The sequence below is a fragment of the Echiichthys vipera genome (assembly GCF_963691815.1).
Source record: "Echiichthys vipera genome assembly, chromosome: 5".
NCBI lineage: Eukaryota > Metazoa > Chordata > Actinopteri > Perciformes > Trachinidae > Echiichthys > Echiichthys vipera.
In genome coordinates this window covers 14,202,909-14,217,791 of record NC_139830.1, presented here as the reverse complement: position 1 = coordinate 14,217,791, position 14,883 = coordinate 14,202,909, and the positions used below count along the sequence as shown (strand labels likewise).

Here is a 14,883-nt window from a genome sequence, read left to right as displayed (position 1 = left end):
GTATTTTGTGGTAGCGAGTTTCCCATTTTAACTGTAGTGTGATATTTTTACTCTCTTCTATTTGTTGAAAAAATGTGAAAAGCATTTGAATAAAGTGTACCATGCATAATACTCTTTAAAACGCTTAAATAATCTAATCTTAAAGTAAGGCTATTTTACATAGTTTTTGAAGAAAAATATATTTTTAAGATATACAAGATCTCCCATTATCAGACAGCAGCAGTATTTTTTGCTCCACTCTTCCGTCTTGTCAGAAGGCACAGGCGCAAACCACAGCCACCACTACTATGTTGCCGATGGTTGCCAGCACAGCGATCCACAGCCAAATGGTGTCACTGGACACTTTCCCATCATCCTCTGCTTCTGAGGGTCGAGAGTAGCCAGCGTTGAGGTTGGAGGTGGACGTCTGCAGCGACGTGTTGCCATTGTACGGAGAATCCATGAAGGCCCCACTCACAGCCGGGAAATGCTGTCAGGACAGAGAGGGAGAGGGACGAAGGATAAATTCAGATTAAAGATCTAACTCAGCAATTTTTTTTTGTTTAATAAAGTCTGAGGAAAGTTCAAAGTCATTCACTGAGCTTAACTCAAACCTGCAGGTTTGCAATCATTTTACAGCACTAACCACAGTTTTTAAATTGTGACCATTACATTATATGAGGAGGCAAAAATCTGCTGCCGCTGGTAGGGGTGCTATTTTCTATGTGCCTATTACTGCACTGAATAGCTCAACTATATTGACTTTGTCATTTCATTCTCACTCACTCTTCATTACATTACTTATATTTCCACTAATTCGCAAGTAACACAAGTAAGAATATGTTAACCATGAGTAAACAAAAATAATTCTAATCTAGCTTTTAAACTCTTTTGGTGCAGGGGTTGGCAAAATATAACTGTCTTCAGCTTAGAAAATGAATCAATCAGATTGAAACATCAGTTCTGATTGAGATCTGATTTCCCCCTCACACTCATTATCAAACTCAACCTTCATTTGGATCTTAACTACACACCTATAAGGTTTGGTGACTGTATCTTGCACAGTTGGGACGCTATTGCAGTGTCAAAATCTGTCCACAGACAGAGGGAGTGACAGACATATAAACACATGGCAAAATACTAAAAACGGCCTCTGTCTTAGTTCCTGCTACAGTAGGTGTCTCCATGACCACATTTTACCATAATGACACACACACACACACACACACACACACACACACACACACACACACACACACACACACACACACACACACACACACAAAACAATATTGGCGTGTGGCTGTTGCGGCTGGTAAAAGGCTAAAAATGAGATGCGCTCGGCCTAACATGAATCTTACAATGACAAAAACAGCATGGCTGAACAATAACATGTTCTGTTCAGGAGGTCAAGCTCACAGCTGTGCCTGGTCTCAGGACAGCTGTACTGTATAGTGAAGAGGAATCACCATCTCAAAGGGATTCATTCTCAGATGGATTAACAAAATCAGACACATGCTTCACATTTACTGAAATAGACAGGCAGACACACACACACACACACACACACACACGCACACACACACAAACACACGATGGAAGAGAAAGGCAACAAAACAATTGAGGCAGATAATTAATGAATTAATCCCAATTTTATCTCAGCTGGATGTTTTCGTCCCTGGGGAGCTTTCATAGAACTCTGTCTCCTAGACAGGAGAGACTTAATCAGTGGTCTCTGGTAATTAATAGCCTAAAATGTCAGTTGCCTGCCTTCATTTTTTTGTCTAACACAGACATTTATACACACAAACTTTACAAGCTACCTCTAGTTTAAGTTGCTTCTGTTGTTGCTAGCTCTTGGAGGTGGAGGTGTAAAACCAGCGTTACAGACGTCCAGCTGATGTGTGAACTTGATCTGCTGTAACTTTTAACACAAGCTCAGGACACAATGTTGAAAAGATAAGCACATGTGCTGGTCTATGCTCTTACACACCATCCATAGACTGAACATCCTGATACAAACAGACAGCTCAGTGGCCATAAATAATTCAAGCTTTCACTCTGACAGCTGAAGGGTTCAAGTAAGTTTGACCCTTTAACTTGTGGGTGTTTGAAAAGCACTGTTCTGTGATTGCCAAATGACTTCTTCCCCAAGTCTGAAAAATCAGAAAGTCTGACATTGCTTGGAACTATTGGGATACTTTTTTCTTAGTTAGAGAAGTGGGGGTGTTAAATGCAGTTGGTCCTGCAGGATTTGGATCTGTAATGCCTCACATTGCCCTCTGGTACAATGAGGTATGTATCTTAATAATTGTTACACAGTTGTATGTAGTTTTTACCTGTTGGAGGGCTGTGTAGCCACACATAGAGAGAGAAAAAAGTGTTGTGCGTAAATAATAAATAATAATAATAAGCTATTAGCAGAAGCAGTTAGGTATTGCACTTGGGATGCTAGTTGAAATATTGGACATATCAATATATATATATTTTTAATATATAGTAAGTAGTTACTCCTAAAGACAGTTACAACACACGGCTGAGCACACCTGAATAGAGACTATGCAAAATATATTAAGCTGATGAACTAATGTGTCTGTGTGTCTACAGCTTAGGTCAAATCACTGTGATTGTAAATAGATTTTTTTGGTTTGTTTATCCAGTGTGGCTCTTGGACGCTTCACGCGTCAGGTTCAGTTTGACCCCAAGTGCTTCTCAGGTTTCTCTTGTGTCCTCATCCACCCTACCTCTACACCCAAACTGCCAATGTGACTTCAGGGCAAATTCTCCCTCAGGAAACCTTTCATACAGAGGGGAGCAAAAGAAAATCTGTTTTACTTTTGTTATCGTTAAATATTACATGAGAAACCCATTACAACGCATGGAGTGGTGATGTTCAGGTAACACTTATTGTTGCCACGGAAGGTATTTGACCTAAAAATATTTTACTATACAGAGCCTTTTTGGATTGAGGGGTTAACAAGGAATTTCCAGGGGCATGACATGAGATTATCTGACACCACTTGACCGCTGGTGAGTGGTTTAAATGTCTGCTGGTTTTGGCCAAATAAGCCTCTTCAGTCCGTCTTAACAGAAGCTGAGGTGCATGTGATTTACTGTAGAAATTGTGGATTAGAGAGACGCTGAAGCTTTTCAAGACATCACAACAAAACCAGCTCTCTATATGCAGCAAGTGGACATGAAGACACTCCTTGAATAGTTCCAATGAGGTCAAAGTCACAAACAACATATTTACCTCGTCAACCTAAAGGAAAATAGACTCGGATCAAAAATGGTGGATGGATCAAAAGCCCGATCCGTCTGATTCCAACAGTTAACGTCTGGGATACATTTCCCAACCAATAGGTATGGATTCCAAGAATTGGTATTTATTATATCCCAAATGATTTTCCTTTATGCATCATTATTCACGCACTGTGTCATGTAAGTATATGTGGGTGTGTGGGTGTGTGTGTGTGTGCTTGTGTCCATTCCTTTGTAGAGATGAAAAAAAGAGTCTAGAATGTTGCTTACGTTAATATATGGCAGCATAATTTATGAGAAAACTTTAAGAGCTCTCACATCAGCCACTTAATATGTATATTTAATTAACTGCCTCCCAGGGTTTTTCGTGAGTAAAGGAGGGAGTAAATGTTGCTGTTCTCGTGCTGGTTTGTAAAGCATCCAAACATGCAACTGACTATACAATCATATGGACACAATCGCAACCTGAGGACTTAGCATTTTCTAGCAAAGAGTGCGCTGAACTTGCTTCCCTGCTCATTAAAAAAAAAACTCTGCCTCGAAGCATTCTGTGACTAAAACAGCAGAAAGGTCATCAACAAAAACAGCAGTGAACAGGAGCATGTGCAAGAGTTATTATACCACATGCTTGGAAGACAAACTACCCAAAAAAATAATGAGAATGGTTAATACCTACTGCATGCTGGAACTCTGCATGCTCAATTGATGGTGGTAATTTAAGTGGGTTCTTGATCAGCAACATCACCTTTTACTTTAGTGAAAATTGGGAAGATAATTGATTACATGCACTGGGGATGTTAGGCACACATTTTTTACGTATTCTGCTGAATGAACATGTGAATAACATGTGTCATGACCAAGTAACCTCATGGGCTGAAAAATTAAGCCAAGAAGTGCGGAAAACTGCAGTTCCTCAAATGGTCACTTGAGGCTGGCTAGAAAAGTGAGTCAATTCCAATAAATCTGCATGTTAAAATGCCCAAAATTTACAGCAGAAATAAACAAATGTACAGCCTGATACAAAAAACTGATTTGGTCTCTAAAGCAAATTTCCAGTTCATGGCAACTGTATTAGGGTGTATTTTTATATAACTCACCCATTTAAATTATATTAGGGCTTAAAGATCTGCATAATTAAAGGCTGACTGCTTTGAGTGATAGGCAGGTAGCAAAGGCGACTGTGGCTAAGTGGAAGAGTGGATCGTCCTCCACTTGAGAGATTGGCGGTTTGATCCCCACCTCCCCCAGTCAGCATGTCGAAGTGTCCTTGGGCAAGACACTGAACCCCGAATTGCTCCCCGTGCTGTGCATGGGTGTGTAAATGTGGTGTGAATGGTTAGATTAGATGGTATGTAGATGTCCATTGCCATCAGTGTGAATGTCTGTGTGTATGGGTGAATGTGACAAACACTGTGAAAGCACCTTGAGTAGTCAGAAGATTAGAAAGGCACTGTACAAGTCCATTTACCATTTACCAAAGAGAGGCAAAGTTCCTCCCCTTCTGGTGGACCACCCTGGGACCTTATTTCGGAAAAGAAATATGTACGGGGAGACTAAATATTTCTGATCCCATTTGTACGTATTGTGCCATGAATTACACATATGATGATAATCTTGTAAGTCAACAAAGCCACAGTTTGTCATAAAACTGTTGAAGTATAAAGCTGTGAAAATACGTAATTGGAAAGAATAGTCAGCCAAAAGTTGCATAAGTGGCGTTTAGCTGAAGATGCCTGTGTATGTGTGTTTTATACCAGGATGTAGCGTTACTTACAGAAGCATTATAATTTCACATGTGTTGTGTAACATAACGGATATACTACAAGAAATATTTGTCAATGAGATTTTTTTGACTTGCAAAATTTTCTTTTAAACCACATGTGTAAATCATGGCACAGTTCAAACAATTTTTGTCTTTTTGCCCTTCACTACCATTCATATTTCTTCCAAAATAACGTCCGATGGCATCCACCATTAGCCCTCCACACTCCGTCTCTTTGCCCATGTATGGATCAGCCACTGCCACGATGCATTAAGCGTCATTTCGGCTCTTCAGAAAACTACAGGTGATGTCATGGTGACTACATCCGAATTTTCTACGATATATCATCTTGACTAAGCTGAATCTTTAAAAACTGATCGTTCAATGTCACACAACATATCTGAACAGGAGAATTCAAAAGTTGAAGGGAAGGGTGAGCTTCTTCTGAATATAATGTTTTTGTTAGGATAGAGTCAACAAATGGTTTTACTGTGACAGTGAGTTGAAAAAACATGATTTAAGTTGTTGCCAGACAATTTATGCCAATCTGAATTAATGGTCATGTAAATATGAATGAAAACATGTTAATGAAACATTAACATGTCAATATGGTGATCTTACAGATTTAGCTGTTACAGTATTTATCCCTCAGATATTGTTTTTCTGTTTCCATCTTTGCCTCATTGTTCATTCTGTATGCTTGATCTTGAAACAACCTGCGGGAAAATGTTCGCTTTATGCACAGCTGCACACAGGTTTCCCAGGCAAAGAAGCCATATATTCTGTTATTTCAGAATTTGAGCGAATAAATGTACCAAAGGGCAAACAAATAACTGAAGCGAAGGCTTTCAAATTTTTCTGTTGCACTCTCTAGAGTAATCTCTTGTAGCTGTTTCGAAAACAGCTGCAAGCATGCATTAGATGGACCTAATGACCACTCTGCAAAGGCTAACATCTATCCTATAACAGGAATGTCATTTTCAACAAAAGAAAACATGCATACAAGTTGATATGTGTGAAGATGTGGATGGAGTGGAGACATCTCGTGTTAGAATGACTCTCTGGAAGAGGCAGGAGGTCAGACTTTTTGGTAATGCTGATTAAAGGTAACTTATTTTTTTATAAATCTGTCCCTGCCCTCAATGACCACTAAGGTAATCATGTTGTATTAACCTCAGCTGTAAATAGTTCCAAACCTATAACTGATGTCTCCTGACAGTTTATGTTTCTATACACTAAACACTAAACAGTCCTGCATGGTGTGTTCATTCAGAATAAAGTTACAGTTATATAAGGAACTGACCTCTATACGGCTGCTTCACAGTTAAAAAAATATACGTTTGACTGTACTTGATTGAAATCCAAATTAAGTGTGTGCATCAGAAAATGGAACATGTTTAAACAATATTTTCTTTTCTTTTTTTACCCTGCAAAAAAATACAATTTAAATATATACATATATAGACATAGATATACATCAATCAGACTATCAATAAAATCAAAACATACAGTAAAGTGACTCCTCGCATAATGAATGGGTGCTATAGCGACAACATACCAGGCCGTTTTACAGAAAAATGACACTAGCTGCAACATCAGAGCAGTAGCCCACGTAGAGCCAGTCAGTTCAGGTGCCACATAGTGAAACAGTGATTTTATAAAGTTAGTAAAACACAATCACTCAGCATGAAAAGAGTAAGCCAAGAGGCAGCTTAAACAACGCAGGCTAAGTATGAATTTGTGATTACAAAAGTTAAAAGTTACCCGCCATGACAAACCCGATTGCACTCTCAAGCATCACAACATTACATGAGTAAGTGCTAGACTGCTGGTATCACAGCGACTCTTTGAGCACGTACAAGGCTGCATCTTATGCACATCCAGATGTTTTATAGATTATCTTTCATTGGAGAGAAAGTGCATCTACTGCAGGTGGTTTTGACTGAATCTAGTGTGTAAACAACAGCTCTGTATTAAAATGTTAGTCAGGATTTGTCTTGCATCTGGAGCAGCAGGGTGACCCCAAACACAGTCCAGTAATTAAAGTAATTCCAAGTTGGAAAAAAGTAATTCCATTATTTAAACTGAATTAGTTACTCAAAACTCTAACATGCCCTTAAATGCAGGTGTTTTTTTAAACCACACCCTGCTACTTCTTGTTAGAATATAAGCTTTGACAAACTGAAAAGAGAGACGCTGACATAGTGTCGGGTTAGAAGAAATGTAAGAGAGCATGGTTAAAAAAAATTTAGAAGATACAGAGATGGAGCATGGAGCAAGGAAAGGAAAACACATAATAAAAAGAGAGTTGTACCTACTGCCGGCTGTATGTGAAGAAAGAGACAGTTGTGGTGATCCTGCCTGTCCTGTCCTACACTCCGACTGAGGCTGAGTGCATCTAAAAGGGAGGGAGGAAGCAGGGCTTCATGAGAGTAAGAGACTGAACTCCATGTAGGAGAGAGAGAGAGGGAGATAGTGGGAGTGTTAACTGAAAGAGAGAGAGAAAAAGAGAGTAATCCCTCCCAGTGAAAGTGAGAGAGCCCAGCGCACACCGTCAGAGCATGTGTGTGAGACAAATTTAGACATCCTGCTGTGCGTGAGTGTGTGGATACAGACAGAGAGAGACAGATCATCTGTGGACACATGTAGGTGTATTAAAAATATGTGTTGTGTCTATGTGTGTATGTGACAGAGGTAAAGTTTTCCAGGAGACCCCACCATGTGCTAAAAAGCTGATCCAGATGTTTGTAGCCTCACAGCCAGAGTACAGCTCACCAACTGCAGTTTTCATCTTTGATTTCAACCTGGTCTAAATACCGACCAAATGATGATTTGAACAAACTTTCAAAAATAGGCTTTGCACTGTAGATATGAAATTAAGCATCTGACTGCTATAACAGCCACACCTCCGACTGAAAATGTTTACAGAATAGCAAGCATGTCTCTGTTTCATAGTGTAAAGAGATGGTTTATAGCCATGTAATTGGCACTTTTGTCCCGTCTGTTGTAAGAAAGAGAAAGAAAAATGTCAGTTATCTCAACACAGTGGCATCTCAACAGTTGGAATGACGTTGTGAATGGGTATGTGACCTGACAGAAATCCTAAATCAGATTTGAACAGACAGCACTGTGAGCGTGTGGCGGTCGATGATCAGCTTTTCTGCATTTACATCTGAGACGGTGCGGACATGCATGAAAAAGCACGTAGCTTAATCAAAAAATGAGGCTTCCTGCGTGCATAGACGTACATATGGCATGCACCTGCGTATCTGCCTGTACCGTGTGTGTGTGTGTGAATGTGTGTTTGTGTGTGCTTGTACAAATATTAATAGCATGCATCTGTATGCATGGGTGAATGCGTATGCACAGGTTAGAGAACATGTGTCTTTCTGCTTATGTGCATCATAGTCTGTGTGTGAATCAATGCAGAAAACTGTCTTAACATTTAATTGTGTCATCAGGTTTCACAACTATTTTAAAATAAAACACATCTTGAGAGTCTAATCTTTTATCCCACTATTTTTCTTTCGTCGCCTTCTACCCAACACTCCTTTAGATTACTAAATTAAAAAGGGTGTCTACCAAGTGCTGATTTATTAGCTTTTCCTCCCGAAATAATTGATATAAATAGTAAGAGGGGAAGAGAGGGAATAATCAGGGATAAAGAGAAAGATAGGGTTATCAGAGAATAAATGTGACATCTTTCCTCCTGTTAGTGATTCTTCCTTACCCATTTTCCTCTTTCCTTTTTCTTTTTCCTCGTCTGACTGTCTTTATTTTCCGTTAGCTTGTTTAGTTAATCAAGCCTTCTGTTCTGTCTCTCCCCTTCCTATTTGTCACTTAAATCTTCCAGTTGCTTGTCCTATCTCTATGACATTATACCCTAACTGTTCCTACTTCTATTCCACACCATCCAAACTTGCATGCCCTCTCCCATGTCCTCCTTCTCTCTGGTCACATTTACTCTCCATCGTATTTCCCTTGCTCATTCTTTCCTCAATTCTGCTAACCTTCATCCTCCATTATTTTCTCCCCTCTTCCTCTATAGATTCTCCTACCTCTGCCTGTTTCCTCATGCATCTTTCCATCCCTCCATCCCTAATATCATTTGACTCTAGGGACGGATTAGACACAGACAGGACAGCCTGGTATAGCGTGCAGTGCTGCAGGGCTCGTGGGATTAGAGATACATATACAGCATCAATTCTCCAAATCTCTGAAAATGAGAAATATTTTGCCGCATGACGTATTAAGTGCACAGCATAACTTTTGTGTATAATAAGTGGACATATGAGTCTGCTTCCTGTGCCCATCTGTGAGTGTGTGTCCTGTGGGGGTTCAGATGGAGGAAGCATGTGTATAGTCTTTGTCTGTATATCTGTGTGCGTGTGTGTGTGCGTGTGTGTGTGTGTGTGTGTGTGTGTGTGTGTGTGTGTGTGTGTCTGTGTGTGTGTGTGTGTGTGTGTGTCTGTGTGTCTGTCTGTCTGTCTGTCTGTCTGTCTGTCCAGGAATGTGATGGTTTCTAAAGTTATATAATATTCTTCTAAGAGGAGATTCAGATACTGCCTCTGGTTATCACACACACACACACATACACACACACACACACACATGTGCATAAGGTACAAATGAAGGCTCACACTTATGAGGCAGGAACACACATTCATCAATCGCTGAAAGTGACATTACACACACACACAACAAAACACTGGAGGCTGGAGTTATTTGAAATTAGGGGAGTTTGAGCGGAATAAGGGGATTTTTGGTCAAGAAATATTGAACTCTCCCATAATTAGCTAAGGTTTGGGGTGGAGCTAAAGGGGCCAGAACTCATTTATCATTTATGAAGCATTTGTTTCACAAGCTATTTTTTCACAAGCTATTAGTGTGGCCCATGACATGAAGTTTGCTCCTGGGCGAGGGGAATATTTCAGCTTTGTGCATATTGTTTCAACTTTACCAAGCAGAGGAGGATTATATTTGCATTTCATGTATGAATTTAAATTCCCCCAAAATGTATTTTTCCAAGACTGGAAATCTGGGCTTCCATGTCTGTTAAAACAGCAAAAAAACAAGGATGAAAGAATATAGGGGGAGGACAGAATAGAAAAGAAATTAAAGGGTGAATAAGCAGCCCAACAGCAGCCAGCTGTTCCTTTTCTTTCTGAAACATCTGTCATAGAAGGAAAAACACAGGAAGAGAACTATGAAATTGAAGACGGGAAAGAAAATATGGAAGTGGTGAAAAACTGATGTGCCGAGCTCTGTGTGCTACGGCCAACGAGGGAAGCCAAACACTGTTCAACTGCACACAGTGATAAAATTATTGACACTAACCATTGATGTCTCGTTCTAGCCCTGGACTAAATTGATGTGCTCATCTTAAAATATACCAATGTAACATAAAAAAATGTAAATTAAAAGTCAAAATGAGCCATTTTATGTTGAGTTGAGACTGGATCAGAATCAGTTCAATATATATTCTCATCAACGGGTTCGTATGAGATTTTGGGAAAACTTGTCGTTTGATGTCTTACATAAACATGGTGAAATGGCACCCGGTACATGTGACCATGACAGTTAAGTTTAGGCATCAAAATGACTTGGTTAAGATTAAGAAATGGTTTGTGATTTGGTTTAGTGCTTCTGAGACACAAACATTGGTTCCCCGGTTGAAAGTCCTGTTTTGGGACCAATCCATCACCCCAACCCTCCTCCTAACGCAGATTTAAGTGCTCTTATAACTAGTGACCTGATTTCCTCCTTTGTGCCGTAATTCCTGCAGTAGTTGATTACATATGAATCACAGTGAATTACTTATGGTAGGTATATGTACAAATAGTGAATGAGGACAGCCTTATCAGTTTTGTTGTGTTTTTTTATATATGTAAAAAACAATGGTAAATTATTAAACTTGTCTGATTTGAAGCACTGAAGAGACACTGCACTGAAAAGAGTCTACAGATATCTACAAATACAACTTTCTTCATTTCACTTTATGACTTTTTAATCACTGAATTTAAATTATCATTCAGTACCTCTGTCTACTTACAGATTTGCATCAAAATGAAACTTAGTTTAAAAAGTATCTGTTAATGCATTTAAATAATTTCATTTTTAAATTCATTTTTGTTAAGACTTTGTGAAAGACCTGCAGATACCGTCTCCTGCTGGCAGTTAGTCTTGGTTTTGAATAAAAGCTAATTTGATTGAGTTTTTTTCAAAGCACTCTCATGAGATGGTAATTTTAGCCTGTCATAATGGACACCAAGCTAACTAAATCAAAAAGAAGAAGAAGCTGAACTTAATTTCCATAATTTCCAAGTTATTGAGCCGTGAGATGAAAAGAAAATACTGCTGCTACAATATGACCAGAGGGGACCTGAGCTGATTCATGACAAGGATGGAGGGAAGAATAACTGAGAGAAAGGAAGACCAAGAGGAAGAGAGGTGTCCGGTTTGTAGATTATGGTGAATGAGATAAGAGTACACTTAAGAGAGAAAAGAGAGAGAAAGCAAGAGAGACATGAGAGAGGCTTGTTCTCATGGCTGGTTGAATCTTTGCTTAGTTTTGCTTGAGGCTTCAGAGCCTGACAGACGAGCAACGAACAGCATTCACTGACATCAATAAGTGACCTTATCCAACTTTCATAAGACCGTTCACGCTTCACGCGCACATATTGAAAGGTGCAAATGTATGTAGGTTACACAGATGTTTCATCACATAACCATGCCCCTTTTTCCCCACTTATGTAACTCGGGCATCCCTGTCTACTAGTGGTCTTAAGTGTGTGCCATGTAATCGTTTATGGCTAGGTACCAATGAAACTGTGTATGTTAATGTGACAAAGCCAGAGGAATTCGCAATCTCTGGCAGCACCTACTGTCTGCTGTCCTGATGGGGAGCTCATTCCTCCATTGACGAACCTGGAGAGCAAACCGATGGGATTTTGGTGAGCGTTGTCAACCCTATCTTATCTTGCAGCCTGAGCCGCAGCCATTACGGAGTTCTCAACGGTGATGGAGAGGTCAAGGATAGGAGACGCATTCCCTGGAAGGAAGAGAATCTCAGTCTTGTTTAGTTGATGTGTTGACATCCTAAGAGAAACCACCAGACTCATGAGGCCACCTGAGTTTCCAGAGAGACCATGGAAAGGATGAAATTGTGTGTCATCTTCATAGCTGTGGTAGGATAAGCTATGTGAGTGAATAACAGAGCCCAGCGACATGGTTTACAGAGAGGATGGGACCCAAAACAGAGCCCTGAGGGACCCCAGTAGTCAGGCTGCAAGGTTCAGACACAGATCCTCTTCAAGTTATCCTGTGGAATTGTCCTTGATGTATCTGAACAGGGAGAGTGCCGAGTCTGAAAGTTATTGGAGGGTGTAGAGAGGAGGATCTGGTGGTTGCTGAGAGGTCCAACAGGATGACAGCGGGGGAGAGGGAGGCTGCTCTAACAGTGTGAAGTTCTTCTGTGTCATCTAGGAGGGCAGTGTCTGTTAAGTGGCCAGCCTTGGATCCAGACTGGTGAGGGCAGAGATGGTTGTTCTGGTGGAGATATGCAGTTGAGTTGAGTGAAGACACCACGCTCAAGTGTTAAGGAAATAAATAAAGGCTTTATTTTAGATTGAAAGAAAGAGCTTTTAGCAACAGATAAGGAAGCAGATAACGAGGAGAGAAGAGGCCAGAAGGTCCTCAGAGTGCTTAGACTTGCACCATTGTCTTTCAGCTACCCGTAGGGTGGTTTCGTCAGCACACACTGAGTCAGACAACCACAGAGCTGAAGGGGTCAGCCTTCAGCTCTGTGGTTGAGAGAGAGAGACAGAGAGAGAGAGAGAGAGAGAGAGAGAGAGAGAGAGAGAGAGAGAGAGAGAGAGAGAGAGAGAGAGAGAGAGATTATCCTAATCCTTGAATAAAAAGAAAACAAAAAAAATCTGCCATTGCAATTGAGATGATGTGACGGGCAGAGCACTGGGATCAAAAAAGGCATCAGCATGGGATACATTGATGACATGAGGTACAAAATGGGAAAAGTGTATATACAGTATATATAGTATATACTGGATATACCTGTATATATACTGTATATATATATAATCGAGGCACTTCAACAAAAACCTTTATTTTGTGACAATTTTTAAAATTAGAGAACAGTAAACATTGTGTCAGAAGTCAAAAGATTTAAATAATGTTTTCTTAGGGCTATAGGATTCAGAAATGAATAGGAAGTGTTGAGGCTGTAACTGTAGGGGGTTTCTTTGCCATGACTTTTTTGCAAAGGATTTTCCAGAGATTCTATATGACGTTTAGATCTGGACTCTGGGCTGGTCATTTCATTGTTTAAATATTCTTAGCTGTAGTTGGCTGATTGGGAGACAATTGCAGTGGAGGTATTGCGTGTTACCAAAGGAGGTTCACATAAACATTTGTAATCACCCTGCCATGTAGCTATAGAAGAGGCCCAACGCCTGCTGCAGAAAACATCCCACATGACACTTCCTCCTCCAAATTCAACTGACTTCTTTACACACTTTGGGTTCCATCTTTCCCCAGTCCTACCCCGAACATAAATTGAACATACTCTCATTACTGCATCAAGTGCAGTCTGGAACAGTTCTCCCCTTTCCTCACAACATGCTCCTCAGCAAAGACAAGTTTTGCCTTTTCATTCTTTCTGCTGATGAGAGGTTTGGTCACTGCAGAATGGGCTTTCAGTCCAAATTGTCTTAAACGACAAGAAACTGTGTGCCAAGAGCGATCCTTGCCCTGTTCAGCACTGAACTGGCAAGAACTCCAGCTGCAGTGTTGAACCAATTCCCCATTGAGAGTCTTTGCATAATCCAAACCTCTCGTGCACTTGTTTTATGTGGACGACCGGCCTTTTTAAGGGATTTAAATGAATCTGTGTCCTTGTAAAGTTTCAATATTTTTGAAATAACAGACTTGGAACACCCAACCTCTCTCTGATGGCTGAGAGGGTCATCCCTTTGGCCCTCATCTGGACAACCTGCTCCAGTTTCAGTCACTTTAGGGCAGCTTGCCCTCTTGCAAAGTAACCAGGAGAGCTGCCAGATAAAAAAGGGTGTGTCCAACAATTAAGTTAATAATCACCAGACGCCAGATAAACACCAATAACTGGTATCTGAAAGTGTAATTTTGCTCACTGCTTTTCTTCCCAAAATAAAGGATTTGTTGAAGTGCCTTGGTTTATTAAATAACATGCTAGTACAGCAGTGGTATTGACACAGCAGATATTCTATCACAATTATGGACAATAACAGTATTTCAGAATAAATCAAGCATTTATTTGTTGTTCTCTAATTTTGATCTCAACTGTATATATAGACAGGACTAATCACAGAACAAGATACAGTGGAGTGGGCAGGGAACAGGAGGCAAACTGATAAGGGTCAATACAAACAGGTTTAGAATAGAATAGAAATACTTTATTGATCCCAAGCTGGGAAATTGCGGTGTAACAGCAGCATTACACACAGACCCATCAAAACAGCAATATAGAAATACAATATAGAAGATACCTAAAAAATAAAATGCATAAAAAGGCGGACTAATTGTAGTGCAAATGTAAACATATAATAATATAAAGTGCAGTGGAATGATAATGAGATAAAACATAAGGTGCTTCCGATTGTATTGTTCTGAAAAGTTTAAGTTTGAACAAGGGAAGACGAGCAGGACTACAGAAACACAGACAGGAAGTAAAACAAGACATGGCATAAAATAGGAACCAACTGAACCAAAATCCAATAGCATGACAGATAATACTATACTTCCAAGGTATTCCGGAAATTGAATGATCTATTTGCTGAATTTAAGATGTAAAGCTTAACATGATTAAATGCACCACAGAAATAAAGTAA

General features: G+C 39.9%; 1 protein-coding gene across 1 annotated transcript in view; it reads right to left on the bottom strand.

Annotated features, from left to right (window-relative positions):
• Positions 1 to 250: 250 nt before the first annotated feature.
• LOC310946969 (uncharacterized protein C14orf132-like) overlaps positions 251 to 14,883 on the bottom strand; it is a gene marked incomplete at both ends in the record, with an annotated part of 18,829 nt that continues 4,196 nt past the window's right edge. The window contains one exon of the mRNA XM_083913575.1: positions 251 to 469. Coding sequence (XP_083769701.1) covers positions 251 to 469 — 219 coding nt within the window. The remainder of the gene's footprint in view (positions 470 to 14,883) is intronic.